Source organism: Halteromyces radiatus (assembly GCF_025201355.1).
Source record: "Halteromyces radiatus strain CBS 162.75 chromosome Unknown BX664scaffold_2, whole genome shotgun sequence".
Classification (NCBI taxonomy): Eukaryota; Fungi; Mucoromycota; class Mucoromycetes; order Mucorales; family Cunninghamellaceae; genus Halteromyces; species Halteromyces radiatus.
In genome coordinates, this window is record NW_026251688.1 from 1,159,774 (window position 1) to 1,178,589 (window position 18,816).

At 31.5% G+C, this 18,816-nt stretch overlaps 5 protein-coding genes across 5 annotated transcripts; 3 read left to right on the plus strand and 2 right to left on the minus strand.

The window, feature by feature from the left end:
- Positions 1-10: 10 nt before the first annotated feature.
- Positions 11-1,663, minus strand: BX664DRAFT_61962 (uncharacterized protein). Its single transcript, XM_051549659.1, has 5 exons — positions 1,177-1,663; positions 1,018-1,097; positions 782-904; positions 522-680; positions 11-430 (listed from the first exon to the last, which is right to left on the minus strand). The coding sequence occupies exons 1-5, from the start codon at positions 1,499-1,501 to the stop codon at positions 98-100; spliced, it is 1,020 nt and encodes a 339-aa protein (XP_051402825.1). The 5' UTR covers positions 1,502-1,663; the 3' UTR covers positions 11-97.
- Positions 1,664-2,738: 1,075 nt separating this feature from the next.
- On the minus strand, positions 2,739-5,213 carry BX664DRAFT_377861 (major facilitator superfamily domain-containing protein). The gene is made up of 8 exons (XM_051548799.1): positions 4,827-5,213; positions 4,467-4,536; positions 4,203-4,372; positions 4,092-4,123; positions 3,937-4,018; positions 3,505-3,865; positions 3,162-3,412; positions 2,739-3,100 (listed from the first exon to the last, which is right to left on the minus strand). The coding sequence occupies exons 1-8, from the start codon at positions 4,957-4,959 to the stop codon at positions 2,949-2,951; spliced, it is 1,251 nt and encodes a 416-aa protein (XP_051402826.1). The 5' UTR covers positions 4,960-5,213; the 3' UTR covers positions 2,739-2,948.
- A 1,091-nt stretch (positions 5,214-6,304) lies between these two features.
- BX664DRAFT_324345 (kinase-like domain-containing protein) lies at positions 6,305-10,261 on the plus strand. Its single transcript, XM_051543824.1, has 14 exons — positions 6,305-6,396; positions 6,469-6,558; positions 6,817-7,008; positions 7,147-7,480; positions 7,608-7,727; positions 7,801-7,834; positions 7,928-8,146; positions 8,255-8,457; positions 8,546-8,902; positions 8,974-9,454; positions 9,533-9,604; positions 9,705-9,780; positions 9,843-9,929; positions 9,998-10,261. Exons 2-14 carry the CDS (start codon positions 6,510-6,512, stop codon positions 10,114-10,116), a joined length of 2,343 nt encoding a protein of 780 aa, XP_051402827.1. The 5' UTR covers positions 6,305-6,396; positions 6,469-6,509; the 3' UTR covers positions 10,117-10,261.
- Positions 10,262-12,649: 2,388 nt separating this feature from the next.
- BX664DRAFT_257821 (major facilitator superfamily domain-containing protein) lies at positions 12,650-14,588 on the plus strand (the record flags this gene model as incomplete). The annotated part of the gene is made up of 6 exons (XM_051540524.1): positions 12,650-12,830; positions 13,061-13,275; positions 13,415-13,477; positions 13,552-13,897; positions 14,015-14,108; positions 14,186-14,588. The coding sequence occupies 6 exons, from the start codon at positions 12,650-12,652 to the stop codon at positions 14,586-14,588; spliced, it is 1,302 nt and encodes a 433-aa protein (XP_051402828.1).
- Positions 14,589-17,316: 2,728 nt separating this feature from the next.
- On the plus strand, positions 17,317-18,465 carry BX664DRAFT_370299 (class I glutamine amidotransferase-like protein; the record flags this gene model as incomplete). Its single annotated transcript, XM_051548635.1, has 3 exons — positions 17,317-17,883; positions 18,004-18,378; positions 18,454-18,465. The coding sequence occupies 3 exons, from the start codon at positions 17,320-17,322 to the stop codon at positions 18,463-18,465; spliced, it is 951 nt and encodes a 316-aa protein (XP_051402829.1).
- Between the last annotated feature and the right edge of the window lie 351 nt (positions 18,466-18,816).

Below are 18,816 nucleotides of genomic sequence, written 5' to 3' on the forward strand. Positions count from 1 at the left end.
TGATCTTGTGATGGCGATATCAGAGAAGTCAACTATCATATATATATATATAAATATTGATTTTTTTTTTAAAAAAAAATCATATTATTAGAATTAATTAGTGTATGTATGTATATAATATTACCTTGTTAATGTCACTCCGTAATTGTTCATTTGATTCCCATAATTGCTCTATTTGCCTATTTTTGGTAGTATCAGTCTTTGGCAATTCAACTACTGAAGATTGCTTGTCTAGTTTAACCTTTTCATACGTCGTACAAATCGTTTCTATGAGAGTTACCGTATTAACAAAAAGAGTAAGCAATATGATCTTCTTTTCATTTGTCCATTTTAGGTCATTACCATATCGTGATTTCAGCTTTTTGTACTTTGATTCCAACATGAGTTCATTCTTTCTTGAGATAGCAAGTTCTTGATTTGTATCTTCCAACTAATTAGATCAAAAAAGATAAACATGTTTTAAATTTTGTTCAGCTTTCTTTGCTTCTTTTTTTTTACTGTTTTCTTTCTTCTTGTTTTACCTGAGATCGTAAGGCATCTTCACGATAGTCAGCTTGTCGTACCATAAATTTGAAGATCCGTAACTTTTCCACTTCTTTTGTCTTGTTTTTGAGTTCATTTCCAATTTCTATGCATCGTTCACTAGCCTTTTCCAGATCTGATGTTGTATCTTGCAGCGCCTATAGGTTAAAAATGGAAAGTCATACGTCAGTATATCATTTTCAGTTTCTCTCTCTCCTCTGCTTCTTCTCCTCCTTCTTAAGTTCAATATAATATATACCTGTTGCGATCTCTGTAGTTTCCAAGCCAACCGATCTTTTTGTTCCATCAGTTCTTGTTTTAAATTATCTGCTTCCACAAGTAATTGTTCCAAGGTCGATGTTTTATCACGATATTCGTTCAACTAGAAAAAAATAAAAAAGCAGTAGTACTATTAGAAAATGATAAAGTCATCGGGTATTTGAGATGGTTCAATAAATCCCTTTTTTTTTCTATCTCTCTCTCCCTCTCTCTTACTTGTTGTTCCAAAATACCCTTTGTTTGATTTGTTTCGGCTACAAGAGCTTCATGTTTGTGTAGCAAACCTTGACCAATTTCTAAACATTTGGGGAGAAAATAAGAAGGATGGAGAATAAGTCTTTTTTTTTAATAGAAATTTGAGGGAAGTTGACTTACCAGCAGCCAACCTTGTATCGGATTCTAATTTTCTTATTGTCTTGTAAAGAGTTTCCATATGTTCACAATCCTCTTTCTTACAACAAGGACAAGTTTCAAGTATCATAGACGATAACGGTGATGGTGAACTAGTTTCAGGGATATTTCTAGTCAACCAATCTTGTAAAGACTCTTCTGTAGAAGGTAGATAGGAGGAAAGATCGATACCAGAATATGTTGAAGTTGATGAATCATCGAGTAAAGACGATTGTGTATATTGTGTTGGTAGAGTAAGGGCGCGTGGTGGGTTCTGTCGATTGAGTGAATGCTGCCTGTTGACTGACATTATATGTATGTATAAATATTTTTTTTTTGTGTATAATGAATATATATGAGTATGTATATGTGTGGGTATATAAAAGTATTATAAGGAGAAAGATATATATGGGCTAAAAAAGTATAAAGTACAAGAGATACATATATGAAGTGACCAAGAGAGAGAAAAGAGAGAAAAGAGGGAAAGAAAGGGAAAAAAAAAAAGGAGCACAATGTGATCTTTTTTAATTTCAGGTCGCCTTTTCAAAAAGATGCTTCAATCAAGTGTGGTAAAGAGAAAAGAAGTCTTGACTGGATTTTTCTTTCACAGTTGACTAACCACGTGTCACCTTCGATGACATGGGTTCCTTTACATCATTCAATGCTTAACTTAGTACTCGGGTCATTTCATCGGTGTTTCTTTTTTTTTTTTTTTTTTGCCACCGCCATGCGACAACTCTTTTGTCAATTTTCAATTTCCAGTATTTTGTTGCCATAATATCTGCTAGATTCCTATAGGTCGTTATTTTTGGAAGTAACCAATTACATCATGCTTTATTGTGAAACTTAATGCAGATACAAAAGAAAAAGCCAAGAAAGAGTATTTCTTTATAAAAGGTACAAAGTTTCTTCACTTCTTTTCCATTAATTTATCTTTTTCACATTCATATTACAAAAAAAGAAAAAAAAAAGCAAAAGAACAATTCTACATCATGATACGATCACGATTCACTGAACATTTTGACCTATCCAAGATTCAACCTCTTTGTAAAACGTATTCATCAGCTTGCCAATTGAAAAGAAGTTCCCGTACAAGGACAAGACAATGTCGATATGATCAAATGAAAGAATTATCAATTTACAAACCGAATAATAACATCATCCAATTATTAGTATGAAAAAAAAACACAAACATCCATTATCCATCATCATTCTCCGCCAATCATCATCATCTATCATCTCTTTTATGTCCAATTATTATATGTTTTTCTTCTTATTTATTTATGCCCTATATATATATGTATATATACCAATTGGTTATTATTATCCAATTAGATAGATGATAGCACTGCACTGTAAATTATAACTATCAGACTCAATTTATGTAAATACAATAAAGTATGCCATCAACCTGATCTTGATAAAAATATTTAAATCTTGGGTTGTATTATAGAGAACTGGGTTGATGTTACACCAATGTTTCTGCCAAAAATCGTAATGGATTACCAATGAAGAGAGAGAAAAAAAAAATACCCGACTGATGAATCAAAAAAAAAAAAAAAAAAAAAAAAAAAGGATAGGATCTACAACAGATTTATTCATATATACAATTGAACTTGAGACATGAGAAAAAAAGAAAGGGAATTTATTACATCACCATCATTACCATCATCAAAAATGTATATGTATATATAAAAAAAGAGTATAAATATAATATATAAAGGTACTAGACTACAACATTCTAAAATGTAATTATATTACAATTTGGCAAAGATATTCCTACTAAGTCGTAACTTGAGGATACATAAAATAAGGGCACCAGTGATATAAGCAGCGCCTGAGAACATCTTGTATGTAAAGTAAGGAGGAGCACTCACACCATTTTCAATAGCGCTAGCAATATTAGGACCTACAAAAAAAAATAGTGTATGAGATTTTCGGATGTTCTCATGATCATCTTTCCACCTTACCAAAGACAGATACCACATTTGAGATCAACATCGTGGATAAACCTGTGGGAAAACGTTCAAATCCTAAAAGTTGAGCCGTGATGGGTGATAAAAGAGCGAAATAAGATCCACAAAATAAACCAAATACCACGGAATAAGCCATCAGTGTGCCATAGTTGGTTGCAAATGTCCAGATAAGGAAGCTACTTAATCCACCTAGTACTGTAAAAATGATATTGGTGTTCACTTTGCCGATCCGATCAGCACATAATCTATGGGGGAAAAAATTATTTCATCAAAAGGAGTAAAATTAGTTTCATCTATTCACCTTTATGTACCTTAATTTTTTTTATTATTTTATTACCCAGCAAGAATCCGACCAATGAAATTACAAGCCGAACTTACGGCGACAAGAGCCGATCCTTGAAGCTTTGATAATCCAATAAGTGTAGCATAGGAAGGTAAAAAGAAGTATGGAATAAAGTATCCAAGGAGAGCTACCATAGATCCTATACAGAATAATAAAAAGTTCCCGTCTTTCAATACATTTAACTGAATAATATCACCCAATCGCTTTCGTTGTCTAGGAACAGGCACTCTTGGGCGAACGAGTATAACTGCCACCAAATCACAAGCCAAACAAATGAATCCTAGAATACGATATGTCCATCCAGGTCCTAATGATTCATTGATAGGGGTCATAATAAAAGGAATCACCAATCCACCTATAGATAATATACATCAAATGAGATCATTAATTCTCTTTTTTTTCCTTTTTTTTTTTTTGGTTACATACCAATACCACTTCCAGAAGCAGTAATACCAAGTGCAATCCCTCGTCTTCTATTAAACCATAATGGAGCCACACCCATGATTGTCTACGAATCAAATAAAAAAAAAATCATATTAATCTTTTCAAATTCTTCTTCAATGTGAGTCAGTAAACTTTACACAATACATCAATGAGGCACCAATTCCAAATACTAAAAAGGGAAAATGAAGAAGAAATTTAAAGTTTAGAGATATTATATGCACTGTATACCCTTTTTTTTTAATACTTACAAATGCCTTGAGTCAAATATAGATGCCAAATTTGAGAAGAGAAACCAGCCAAGATCAAACCCAAAGAAACACATAAAGTACCAATAATCATGACAATTCTATATCCCCACATAGATGTTAGGATCTGAGCCAAAGGACCACATATATTTGTAAAAATAAGAGCAATAGTTCTACAAAACGAAATAAAAAAAAAAGTCAGTTAGGAAACGTATCCAATATGATTCTGTCCTTTTCTTTTCTTTTTTTTTTTTTTTTTTTTTTTACCCGACAAAACTAAGATTAAGCTGTTGTGATGTTCCAAAGTAATTTTCTTGATAATATTCTTGCATTACACCTATATTGAAAATATACAATTTTTTGAATAAGTATCCATCGGAAATAACGGCTAAGTCTTTACCCATTTTTTTTTTTTTTTTGTATTCCCTAACATCTTTGTTTTGAGATTAAGTTATTTTTTGATAAATTTTCTTTTACTTACCCCTAAATAGTTAATTTCATGATAATGGAAGGCGGACGATGAATGATGAATATAAAAGAAAAGATTGTGTTAGCGCTGCGGATCAGACCGAGCGGAAAAATCATTTTTCGCACATTGTTCTTTTCCTTACCAAGATGTTGCTGTACCAAACGAAGTAACCTGAACCATAAAGGCACCCATTACTACAAACCAACCATATCCTCCATCCTCAAAATCATCATCAACAACAACAATGTTTTTTGTTTGTTCATTTGAACATATGGTATCTTTATTCGACATTGTTTCTATTTTATCAAAAAAAAATTTTTTTTTGATTAGTTTCAATATTTTTTATTTATTTATTTCATCCTACTTACTTTCTACTGGTGTCAATTCATCACCTATTTCTCCAGTAGTTGTAGTGATTTTTTCATTTTCTGTTACAGTATTCAAGGATTCAGCTTTTTGGATCGTATTAATTTCTCTTGTTGTTGTTGTTGTATTCATACCGTAATAAAAAAAGAAAAGAAAAGAAAAAAGAGCGAAAGAGAAAGATCAAAACCTTTTTTTTTTTTTTTTTTGTTTTCAGTTTTTTTTATATTTTTGTATATTTTGTCCTACAATCCCAAAAAAAAAAAGGATGAAATAGCCGACCTTATAATCAAACCCCGTTCAATCCAATGATTTTATGACCAATCCTTTGTCAAAAATATATCGTTGACAGTAAAGATCATCATCTGCAGATCAATTCAAGTATAACATTTTCATCAAATTAATATTTATTGAATACCATAATATAATCAATAAAAAGAGATCATTCAATACTATGATTGATAATCGAGTTCATGTTAAATATAAAAGAAAAACTGTTTATTGTTGTTATATTATTACTATACTTTACATATAAGAATCATTGATTATGATATTTAACTGTATGATGATTGCTACACTTTATTCAATAATAAATAATGGAATTCAAAAATAAGATGTCGCAAAAATAGGAAATAAAATATACTAAGGGTAGAAAATAGATGACAAGAAGGAAAAAAAAAATAAAGGGTTGACGCATAATCCAAATTGAATACAAGAAGAAGAAGAAGAAAAAAAAAAAGAAAGGAGTAACAGTAGTTCCATTGTGTATAAGAGATTTTTGAATAACATAATATTTATATATATATTTAGTCAACATATTCATTTTTTTTTATTTATATTTGTTTTAACTTACCATGTATTAAATATATTTCCCAAAATAGGTGATAACATATTTTAATATGTTGCTATTTACAGGTTGGTTATTCACTTTGAATTGGAAACACCAAGGGAAATTTCAAAACAGAAAAAAAAAAAAAAAAGAGAATGATTAATATACTGTATCATCATCAATCATTAATCAATGTGTTTTGACATACTCTCTGGAGTGATATTTGAAAAAGTGGTAATGCAACATCCATTTTGGGGAAGTTTGATATTTCATAATATCAAGAAACTATTTTCTTGTGAACCCGACAAAAAAACTTTGAAAATGATTGTTAAAAACAAAGGGTAGTAAGTGCAGGCGGCATTTGAAAAAAAGACGAAGACCTGTCTTCTCTTTTGGCTCTTTGTTCCTTTTCTCTCTTTCTTTCTTTCTTTTTTCTTTCTTTCTTTTACTATAATGTTAGATTTAATATTCATCACTTTTTACAATTGAATATATAAATATTAGTGTACATACCAATAAATATTCTATTTTACTGGGTAATATAAAATAAAAAAAAATGTATTCTACATTTATTTACTTTTTTTTATATATATTTACTTCACTTTAAGATTCCCTCTTTTTTTATTGGTTGCAATGGTAACCGAATAGGATGGCATGTGACTTGATCTTTTTTTTTCTTTTTTTGTTACTGAAAGGGGGTAGGTGAATAGAAGGGGAAAAAAAGAGGGATACATATTAGTGTTGTTTTATCAAAATGAGGAGGAGAAGGAGGGGATAAGATTAGGATTTATTGGGGGGATAGAGAAGGGATGATAAAGGTGGCGTCTACAAACTATAATAGGAAGTGCATGAACGAAAAAAAAAAAAAAAGAGATGAAAAGCGGGGAATTTTTTTATATTTACTAACTTCTTTTCCTTTTTCTTTTTTTTTTACTTTTCAATTATTTTATATATAGATGTAATCATGCGATTCCACTTTTTACCACCATTTGTAAATTCTTCTACACCAACTACTGGATCAATAGGAACAACTGAAACAACAGTATCATCGTTAGGTTTATCTTCAACAACATTAGATGAATGTTCAGCAAAATATCAAATAATTGGAAATTATCGATTAACAAAAACGATCGGTCGAGGTGTTTCTGGTAAGAGTAGTGTTATATAAAAACAAAAATAAGGGGGGGGGATAACTTATCTCTTTTTTACTTGATGCATCATTCTCACTTTGAAAACAAAAATGTATATATTTGTATATATTACTTTTTTTTTTAATTTTTATTTAGGTAAAGTCAAACTTGGAATTCATATACATACTGGGGAACAAGTAGCGATCAAAATCATTCCAAGACATACAATGAATCAATCTTCTATTGTGGCTCAAGCTGTTGAACGTGAATTGGCTATTCTTCAATTACTTGATCATCCACATTTAGTAGAATTACAACAAGTAATGCAAGATTCTACTAATGTTTATTTTGTTATGGAATATATGGATGGTGGCGAATTACATCAAGTTTTGACCCAAAGACGTGGTCGTCGACTTTCTGAACATGAAGCTAGATCATATTTTACACAAATCACAAATGCTTTAGCTTGGTGTCATACACATCATATCTGGTAAATAATAAACAAAACCTTATTCATCATGATCTAATCATTCTCTCTCTTTTTTTTTTTTTTTTTTTTTTTTTTTTTTTTTTTTTTTACTTTTTTTATATTCCCACATGTTATTGAAAAAAAAAAGTCATCGCGACCTGAAACTAGAGAATATTTTATTGAACAAAAACAAAAAAACGATCAAGATTGCAGATTTCGGTATGGCCATCATGCAACCAACTTCAACGTTACTTCGAACAAGTTGCGGGTAAGGAAAATTTATTTGCGTTTTTGTTGTGATTAAAAAAAAAAATTGAAATATTTGTTGATATTTTGCATAGATCACCGCACTACGCTAGTCCAGAAATCATCAAGGTAACACTAAAACCGGATTGTTATTATTATTATTATTATTATTATTTTGATTATCCAATGAATGATAAAAGATTGACATACCTTCTACTTTAGGGCATCCCATATCATGGACCGGCAACTGATGTATGGTCTTGTGGTGTTATATTATATATTTTATTGACAGGTTATCATCCTTTTGAAGATAAACGAACAAGTCGTTTGCTTTACAAGATCAAGTCTGGACAATATAGACGATTACCGAGTGATATTTCTTCTTCGGCAAAAGATTTACTTGAAAAAATGTTGACGGTGAACCCATCCAAAAGAATCAATGTAAGTATAAAAAATAATAATAATAATAATAATAATAATAATAATAATCATGTGTGCCGTCATTAGTATGAATAAACAGATGATGTTCTACTTTTTTTTTTATTTTAGATTCATGATGTCCTGGCCCATGCATGGATGTTACCTCAGTCACAATTTGGTGGGTTTCCCGATCCTTGGTTCCAATACGATCAGCTTACTTGTCCACTGGTCAATCAATCATGTGTTATAGAAGGTTGGGTTTGGGAAACTTTGAAGATTCTTTGGCGTGATATGGGAACTGACCGTATATTGGCATCCTTGAAATCTCATGGGTAAAACAAAAAAAAATGTTACAAGAGATTGTATGTGATTGTCATCATAGCCACGTGTACTAACTTTAATCATTTCTCTTTATGGTAGTCCTAACGTTCAAAAACTTACTTATCGTCTATTGGTTCAACGCAATGATCGATTACTTGGCAGAAGTATTAGCAACGATAATAATGACAATAATGATAATAGCACTAACAACAATAACAACAACAGTAGCTCTTCTGGAAAGAATATTATACCTATACCTGTCTCAACAACAGCTCCTATTATCAGCCCAGGTTCATACCTTTCAAATTCCACCACTCTATATGAATCATCGTCACCACCATTCTCTCCAACTTGTTGGTCTACGGAAACAACAAAACCAATCTCTCTGACTGGCACAAAAAACACATCTATGACCAATCCCATGTATTCTCACCAGCCTATACATTTGTGCACGGAGTAAGTCATAATGCTACATAAAGAGAATTAAGTGTAATCTGATCACCATAATTTTTTTTTGATACATATAGGAAACAAGATGACCGTGTATCATCAAGTACTAGTATACTTACAATCAATACTAGCTCAATTCCACCATTATTGCCACTACCATCACTATTAGAACAACAACAGCTCAAGACTTATGACAGTAAACAACATCGTCATCTATTATGGTATCCTTTTTATTTTAATTGCAAAACAAATCGATTGATGCAACATACTGTTAAATCAGCTAACGTTATGCCTTCATTATCATTTGGATCAACCCCTCTATCTCTCAGCAATACGACTGATTCTGCATTTTCACCATCATCGACTACAATATCTGTATTGAACGCATCCCGATCAGCATTATCACTGTCAGTATCACCTTCTACGTTGGATACTTCCTCTTTTTCCTTTACAACTGGAGAGCTATTTGGGAACACTGTACGTTACTGTAAACGTTTATATCAGCAAACACATTCACTTTTATCTGGAATTGTTGGTAAAAAAGGTGTGCCCACCAAGGTAAACAAACAAAAAAAAAAAGATGTACAGTATCATTCTGTTTGATATTAAATCTAATCGATTTTTATTTATCATTAGGTGTTTGCTATTGGATGTTCAGCAAGAAATGCATGGGAAGCTGCAGGAAAGCTTCATCAAGTGTTGGAGGAGGTAAAACAAAAAAAAAAAAAAGGTCATCATATATTATTTTTACTTGCGTATACTAAGATATTGTGTTGTCTCACTATTTTCTTTTTGTTTTATTCTGAAGAATTATTCTGGGAGACTTTGTCATCGTGGTTACTCTTATGGTCAAATGGTGTGGACTGGCTCTATACAACTATCAGGTAAAACTATGCAAAAGAATTCAGTAATAAACAAAGAAAATTATTAATAATGACTTTTGTAGATGAAAAGAAAGGACTTTATTTTGTTTGTTATATTCCAAATGTATCATCAGCACGACGAGTGAGAGTCAACTTCTCTCTGGTCAAAGGTAAGGAAGGAAACAAAAAAAAAAAAAAAAAAAGGATCTCGTTTCTCACTCATCTTCTATCTTATTAGGTGATGCTATGATGATGAAGGAAGCTATGGAACAATTATTGAAAACTTTGAATGAATATGAACGACAGGCTATGATGGTGACAAATGCAAATGGATGGCAACAACAACAACGACAATAGAAACATCATACCCAGTGGAACAGTGAAATCCCAAGATGAACAAAGTGATAGATATACATATATCAAATTAGTGACCTTTCATGATATATATAACTAGTTTCTAATATTACCAAATTTATATAATTAAATACTTGACAGTACAAATGCAATTATGTAGTCTATTTTTTTTTTTTTTGATAATGATGCATACTATATGTATGATAATCTATTTTATGTTGATGGTTGTTCCGGTGTGCCTCACCAAATGTGGGAGGAATGATTTCATGTACAAGTTTGTAGACATGCATTATGAATTGAAAATAGGACTTGAGTGTGGCAAATAGGACGAATGCATAAAAGAATGAGAAAAAAAAAACAAGTCTAAATAAGGAAGAAATAAACTCAATCAGGACTTTTTGTCAAAAAAGCATCCTTTGATGCAATGCAGTAGAAGAAAAAAAAAAACTATGATAGAACTAAAAATAGGATAAAATTGGGGTACTATGCATATACAAGCAAACATATGTAAATGTCTCTCTTGTTACATATATAGGAAAAAGTCTATCTCACACGTATACACGCACACTGAAGTTTCTTTTATCATCATCATTCAATGAACACTACAAAGTGTGAAGATAATAGTTTGTATAGTATCCTCTTCCACACACACACTCTCTTTTTTCTTTTTCTTTTTCTTTTTTTTTTTTTTTTTTTTGACGGTCCCTTTGGTCCCTGATCCATATTTAGAATGTCCTTTTTTCAGAAGGTGATCTTCTCCATCTTTCAACATGCCAAAAATGGATGGGCACATATCGAACAAAGCTCATACACGGACGACACCCATTTTTTTTTTTTTTTGGTATATCCTTCTATGTATTTTTTTTTCTTCTCCAATCTTCACATTTGATGATCTTCCTCTTCCTTCTGATAATAGTGATCATTTGATCGTTATATGGAGCTCCATCCTATAATGGTAATACATCGGATAACAACGGTGGTTTGAGGCTGAAGATATGTAGAGATGATGATTTTTTTTTTGATGATCCTTATGTCGAATGAATCAATATAGATTGGTTGAAAATAAGGATGATGAAGAAAAGGAAAAAAAAAAAAGAGGAGGATCGACAGGTATGACAGATAAATGTGAGGAGGGTTTCAATAGTTCAGACATAGGCTAGTTTGATTCACAACACCAGTAAGAAAATATAACAGCGACGACGGGATAATGGGGAAAAAGTTTAACTAGTTTAGATCATGATGAAGAGGAAGGGGTAACTAACATAGAGGATAGGTATCGTATGATTATATAAAAATAAATTAAAGCTTTTTTTTAAAAAAAATAAAATGACATAATATTCAGTTAGGATTGATATAAATTAGGGTATATGATGGTAACATTGATGACGTGCAAATCAAAAAAAAAAAAAAAAAGGAAGATCAAGGGGACCAAAAACGGCTTACAAGGTAGGTGATCTTTTTTTTTTCAGTTCGATCAATGATGAGAAAATGACAAGCAAAAAGATGAATATAGAAGTGGCCATATGTTAATACTTCCCTTCTTTAAGGTTGCATGTAATATACTATAAAGAAAGTTTTTAAATAGATACAGAGAACTTGGTTTCTTTCTTTCTTTCTCTTTTTTTTTTGTCTTTTTTGACATTGAATCATATCATGCAATTCATAATTGCCTATTTCGTGATGAAACCAGCTACTAATATATAAAAAAAAACAAATGGTTACTATGATAACAAGAGCAGTGGATGATGATCACTATGATGATATCTATCATGATGATGATGATGATGACGATCTCTATGATGATTTTTTATAATGATGATGACGGTGATAAATCTCGGTGAAAAATCATGGATGACGCAAAAAAAGGGTATGTCCAAAGAAGAAGAAGAAGAATAAAAAAGAAAGGAATTTATGCAACAGCAGTGCTACACTATATCCCGTTTTATGCCTTTTTTCTTTTTCGGAAAGAATAACGGGCGGGAAGTTGATTTTTTTTCATCCAGTGAAAAATCTCCACTGTCAATCGTCTCTCTCCTTTGTTTTTTCGTTTGCTTCTATGATCATTGTTTTTTTTAGTTTTTTCCCTTTTTGACACCTGATGATCCATGAATAAAGTGTGGTTTACTAAAAATATCCCGAATATGACAATTGAACATCAACGTCAATCCATCTGGGCAAAAACAAATATATAAACTAAGGTGGAGGGGAGAAAAAAAAAAGGGGGATATTCTACTTTTTCGTTTTTTTTCATTTCTTTTTTTTTCGTTTCTTTTCTTTCCTTTTTTTTTTTTTTTTGTTTAATAATCATCATAATATTCTCTTGAATCCAATCATCAAAAGAGGAAAACATCATCCTCTTTTTTTTTTTTTTTTTCATCACACACACCCTCAACATCAGCAAAAACGCGGCCATTATATATATAATAAAATTCTTATGTCCTCTTTCTATGAACAACAACCCCATCCAACTACTGAATCCACTCTAGTAGACTATGATTCATCTACTGAAGATAAAAAAAGGAATTATCAAGACTTGATGTCTTTTTTTCATCCTGATTCCGAAAAATGCAACAACAACAAAGACTATTCTATAGATCACCATGATGATGACAAGGATCAACAAGATGAAGATGATGATTTTAGAGAGGATATTTATGGTTGGTTTATAGTCTGTGCTGCTTTTATGGCTCAAATGACTGGTCTGGGGATTATTTCTAGTTGGTAAGTGGATTCATATTATTCAAATTCTACCAATATCAACTCAAAATTTCTGTCCTCTTTTTACCTCATTCTTTAGGGGTAAAATCCAAAAAAAAAAAAAAAAATAGTGACAGAAAAACTAGATAGAAACAATAAATGTTTAAATAACATCTTTTTTTCCCGCCTCTCCTTATTTCTTCCTATTTCAACCAACCCACTCGTCTATATATGAATGATGATGATACAGGTGTATTACAAGATCATTATGAACAACATGTTTTTGGTGCCAATGTCCATACAGCTTTTTATCTCAGTCTGGTCGGTGCACTTGCTAATTGCGTTATGAACCTGATGAGTGTGTTTGCTCAAATCCTTTTATCCAAATTCGGCATCAAAGGTGTTATGCTGGTGGCTTGCATTCTTTGTACTTCTGGTTTAGAACTGGCTAGTTTAAGCACCGAGGTAATATAAAACTCTTTCTCCCTCCCTCTCTCTCTCTCTCTCTCTCTCTCTCTCTCTCTCTGTGTGTGTGTGTGTGTGTGTGTGTGATAGGCCCTTTCCGTATTTGGATGGAAAGGAACTCACTTTTTTTTTTTTTTAGATATGGCATTTATTATTGACACAGGGTGTTTTATTTGGTTCAGGATGTTCTATTATCTTTTATGTAAGTGATCATCATACTTTAATGATTAGTTTGTTGATTGGTTTATTTGTTTTTTTTTTTTTTTTTGATGTTAGGTGGGTATGAGTACAGTTCCTCAGTGGTTCAAGAAAAGAGAAGGAATAGCATTGGGAATTGTATCAAGTGGGTCTTGTATTGGTGGATTAGTTATGCCTTTTATTATCACTCCATTGAATCGCTCTTTAGGTGTGTCCTGGTGTTATCGTGTATTGGGATTGATCAGTTTAGTGATCTTTGTTTGTGCTTGTATTTTATTCAAAGACAAAACCGCACGGCAGGAAAACAAAAAAATCAAGGATATTGTGGACTTGGCTGTATTAAAAAATAGGGATTTGTTGGTATGGTGCTTTGCCGATACTTTGATTGAAATGGGATACTATGTTCCTTACTTTTTTTTACCTTGTAAGATCTCTTTTTTTTTTTTTTTTTTTTTTTTTTTTAATTCAAACAAAAATATCATTATCCAACATCATCTCATTTTCTCTCTTTCTTTTTTTATTATTATTATTATTATTATAGCTTATGGTACTTTTCTTGGTTTATCAGATTCACAAGGTTCTTTATTAATTTCCACTGCTTCAGCATGTAATGCCATTGGTAGAATTATCACTGGGTAATTAACAAACAAATATCAAAAAAAAAAAAAAGATAATCCTCCTTGATATACAACTCATCCAATTTCTATTTTAGTCATATTGGGGATAAGATTGGATATATGAATACAACAATCATCAGTTGTTTCATAGCAGGATCAAGTTCATTATTACTCTGGTCATTTGCATTTGATTTTGGTTTATTAATGGCATTTGCTAGTATTTATGGTCTTACAGGTGGTGTATTTGTATCTTTGGGACCATCCATCACTAAAATTGTAGAAAAAGATCGATTTGATTCCGGCTATTCTTTGTTTTTGATCTTGACCATGTTGGCAATGTTTGGACCGAATTTAGCCGCTGCTGTGGAATCCTCTGTTCATTCTTACTCCTTTTTGACTTACAAACTTTTTACTGGCATGGCTTATGTAGTTGGTACTTTGGTCTTGTTATATTTAAAAATCAAATTATGTCATGGAAATCTCTTTGCTCGTTTATAGTACCTTATACACTTTAAAATAATATGTATTCATATTTATGATATAAATCTTTTTTGATATATTGGATCCTCTTTCTTTTTTTTTTTCTTTTGATGATGAGTGGATGACAATGAGCGGTAATATTAGGTGAATGATGGATGATGACGACGAACAACGAGAGTGTTTAAGGCGTTTTATCTTCAAACATTAAAATTCCGAGAATGCACAACGCCCTTTTTCCTTTCTTTTTTTTTTTTTTTTTTTTTTTTTTTTTTTTTTTTGTTTCTCTTTCGTTTATTTTTTTCTTTTTTTCTAGTCTACAATGATTCATTTTCTTCTCTCCGTCTTCGTATAGTTTACTCACTCTCACAAGTTATATTCAAAACTCTCCTTACATAACACCTGTTTATTATTTCGATGTTTAATGGTCATCAATCGCGTAAGTAATGTCAGAAGGAGAACAAAATAGTTCGGCAGTGACTTGAAGTGAAGTCAATATAATGATCTACTTTTATATTTCTTTTGTACAAAATAGATATCTCTATTATGCTCAATGTTGAAAGGACAATGGTGTATGATCAGCTTATCCCATTTAGTTTTGGCCTGATTGGTTCTCTCCATCTTCTGATATGATTTTGGTAAAGTTGTATCTTCCATACTGTCACCTCTTTTTTTTTTTCCAATCCAGTTTGTTTTCTCACTTGCCTCTCTATTTTGTCACTTTTTCTATATCTTCATTCCTTTCTGTTTTTCTATCCCATTTTTTCATTCTCTTTCTCTCTGTTAATTTGCCTCGTTTTTTATATATATATTCACTTTCTTCCCTTTCTTTGCTTTTGTTTCTATTCTAATCTTCCTTTTTTTTTTTCTTCTTTGATATAAACAGGATAAAATACGATATAGAAATTCCACAGGATAAAGCTGACCAAGGGCATGATATGATTCAACTGGAAGGATGGACAACGATTCAACTTTATATGCAAAAGTCAGTCGGATAGGCACAATGAAATTGAAACTAGATGACAAGATTCGATTGGATGGCCATGCGACAAGATTCGACAGGATATCAAAGGTAAGTCAATATACGCAAAAAACAATTTGAATTTATGGCATGAGGCTTTTGGCCAGAGTGATCATTTATTACTAAACCTAAACTAATGACTTTTTCTTCATGATTATGATAATCTTAGTGCTGTACGACAAAAGTTAAGGTGATGACTCAAAATTGATATCACCGTTATCAAGGAATATGAATGATTAAAATGATGGATTGAAACGCTTTATCGATATTTGACAAACAATGATTCATTATTTGTGCTTACAAATTCAATAGTCGAAGTAATATGAAACAAAATGAAGATGTCATGAATGGAAAGAGTCAATCGTTACTAACCTCATTCTCTTTTGATATCTTAGTATTTCGTCCCCATCTATTGTTAATAGGTACTTCTGAACTTCAGCATATTTAGTACTAGTTATGTTATGTACGAAATAAAATAGTTATCTTTTTGAATAATTCATTCTTTTTTTTTTCTATATTTTTCACCAATATTTATCTAGATTTATAATAATAATAATAATTCTCTTTTTTTTCTTTACGATTGTTAGTGTGATGACAATGTGATGATGATGATAAATTGAAAGATGTTTGATAATAATTGATGATGATACTATGAAGATAATAATCGTTCTTATGATGAGTCATTCCTCTACAAAAACTGTTAGTATGAAGATAGAATTCGATGATGATTATAAGATTGTTTTGATCATGAAAGCCAATGAAAAGTCTCAATATTTTCCCATGCTACCGTGACACATACGATGCCATCCACCAATGAAATGATAATATGCCAAGATAGTCATTTCCATCTCCACATTTGTCTTTAGAATCTAAAAAGATTTTTTTTGTAGCTGTCACACGAACCGGAAGAAGAAAAAAAATATGATGATATTAGATCTTAACAACGAATCAACGTCTGTGTTACCTATCCATTTTGAATTAAAGTTTTTTTTCAAACGGAGGAAGAAGCCTGCAGATCGTATTAGCGAATCAAGACATATAGATTTGATCTTCCGGTGATAAAAAAAAAAGAGACACGGGAGAACACTGGCAAAAAAAAAGTTTTTTTTTTTTTTTTTTTTTTTTTTTTTATATTTCTCACGGGCTGTAACACCCGGTGTTAAGTTTTATGAATTGAAAAAAGAGTTTCTTCTTAATGGAACGTAAAAAAAAAAGCTCGCAATTACAACATCATCAAGATAAAGTTTGAATTAGAACCTAATGAAAAGGTGTATCTTGTTGGATAATATCTTTTGTAAAATAGAAAAAGAAGTTAACAGTTGATAGAGTCTTTCAAATACCGTTTCCCTTCATTCCATCTCTTTCCGATATGATCAGGGGCAAACAACTAAGTTCTGTATCAATATTATGATGGAAGTATCAAATACTATCTGATTATAACAATGATTGATCATTGATAAGAAGTAAAAATATAATCTCGAGTCATTTTTATTTTTGTTTCTATTTGTTTCTTTCATATAAAAGTTTTCTTTCTTTGTTATTAAATAATAACGACTATTGGTAACTAGATGATGAAAGAGAAACCCACGGAGCGGAGTTATATTCCAGGATGGCTCTTTCAGGACAAAGTCTATCTTATAAAAGGCGTTAAATTTCTTTTTTTTTTTTTTGTTCCTTCTTTTCTTTATTTTTTTTTTTTATTATTATTATTCCATTCAAAAATCCTAAATAATGCAAAAACAACTTTGTATAGCTGTCCTAGTAACAGATTCTGTTTCAATTCCCATTCAAGAAAAGCATGGCGATATGTTTGACATGTTCCAAAAAGCTTTCCAACAAGCCGCGGCAATCAAAGCAACCGATGAAATGGATCCTCAACAAGTAGCCCTGCAATTTGTACGCTTTGATGTAGTGAATCATCCTCCACAATACCCTAGCAAGGATGATTTGGATGCTGGAAAATATGATGGAATCATTATTACTGGTTCTACCAAAACGGCATTTGACAATGAACCATGGATCTGTCGTCTTGAACAATTTATTCAAGATTTACAAGAAAATCATTATGATCATCAACAAAACAAATTGGGTCTTCCTTCCTTGGATAACCTACAACTACCTATCAGACGGTTCAAAGTACCTTTACTTGGTGTTTGCTTTGGTCATCAAATCATTGCTCGTGCTTGTGGTGGTGTCTGTCAACAAAATCCTAATGGATGGGAATTCGGTCCTACTCTGATTCAACTTACTGATGAAGGTCAACAATTTTTACAAACGAAAGGAAAAACATCAATGGTAATACCTGTTTTTCATTATTATTTCATTCTCCCTCTTTTTTTTTTTTCTTGTCTGATCAATTTACTCATTCTTCTCTTTTTTTTAAAAAATGATTATTATTTATTTATTCATCCATAGCGTTTGAATCAATTCCATCGTGATCATGTTCCTTATTTACCTCCAGGCTTTGTCCGATTGGCAACCACAGAACCTCATACTTATATTCAAGCCATGATGTCTACCGACGGACGATGTATCACATCTCAAGGTCATCCAGAAATCAATTGTGGTGCAACAGAAATGTATTTGGATCAATTAGAATCACATATTCCTCAAGATCTTGCTATGGATACTCGCATTCGACTCAAGACACAAGCCTCTTCTATGGATAGTCTTTGGTTTGCTGGTAGATTACTCGATTTCTTTTTGTGTCGATTGCCTCCTCCTTGTTCCTTCAACAATGATGATCCTAGTGTAGAAGAAAAACAATCTGAGGATCAAACTGTTCCTTCTGTGGCTATGTTGTAATGTAGCATAGACCTTTTTTTTTAGTTATTCCCCCCCCCATTGATCATATTTTTATCATAGTTAATACTTTAGCTAGTATGCCCCTGTCTTATACATATATTTATACATATACATACTTTTTTCTTTTATATATATATATATAATAAACCATTTGTCCCATACGAGCTCCGTTTTTTGAAGTCAAAGATTTAGATGAAGATTGATTTTATTGGTTAGTGAGGAAAATGACTTGTAATCGAATATGTATATAAATATTTTTGGCACTTCATACTCTTTTTTTTTTTTTTCATTTATCACTCGTCATCACCTTCCTTTCATATTAATGCCACTCCATATCGTTCAATCTTTTGTCACTATTATATTTTGAGATAATGGATCACGCTACACTATTCCCCCAACAGATGATAATCTTAAATATACATT

What these genes read in the sequence shown, in the direction of transcription:
- BX664DRAFT_61962 (XM_051549659.1), bottom strand. Translation starts at nt 1,501, where the DNA reads ATGTCAGTCAACAGGCAGCATTCACTCAATCGACAGAACCCACCACGC. An exon ending in AGGGTATTTTGGAACAACAA is followed by an intron (nt 905 to 1,017) that starts GTAAGAGAGAGG and finishes ATTTTTTTCTAG; the next exon opens with TTGAACGAATATCGTGATAA. An exon ending in AACTACAGAGATCGCAACAG is followed by an intron (nt 681 to 781) that starts GTATATATTATA and finishes TTTAACCTATAG; the next exon opens with GCGCTGCAAGATACAACATC.
- BX664DRAFT_377861 (XM_051548799.1), bottom strand. Translation starts at nt 4,959, where the DNA reads ATGTCGAATAAAGATACCATATGTTCAAATGAACAAACAAAAAACATT. An exon ending in CTTAATCTTAGTTTTGTCGG is followed by an intron (nt 4,373 to 4,466) that starts GTAAAAAAAAAA and finishes TTCGTTTTGTAG; the next exon opens with AACTATTGCTCTTATTTTTA. An exon ending in ATATTTGACTCAAGGCATTT is followed by an intron (nt 4,124 to 4,202) that starts GTAAGTATTAAA and finishes TTCCCTTTTTAG; the next exon opens with TATTTGGAATTGGTGCCTCA.
- BX664DRAFT_324345 (XM_051543824.1), top strand. Translation starts at nt 6,510, where the DNA reads ATGGCATGTGACTTGATCTTTTTTTTTCTTTTTTTGTTACTGAAAGGG. An exon ending in GATCGGTCGAGGTGTTTCTG is followed by an intron (nt 7,009 to 7,146) that starts GTAAGAGTAGTG and finishes ATTTTTATTTAG; the next exon opens with GTAAAGTCAAACTTGGAATT. An exon ending in ACCCATCCAAAAGAATCAAT is followed by an intron (nt 8,147 to 8,254) that starts GTAAGTATAAAA and finishes TTTTTATTTTAG; the next exon opens with ATTCATGATGTCCTGGCCCA.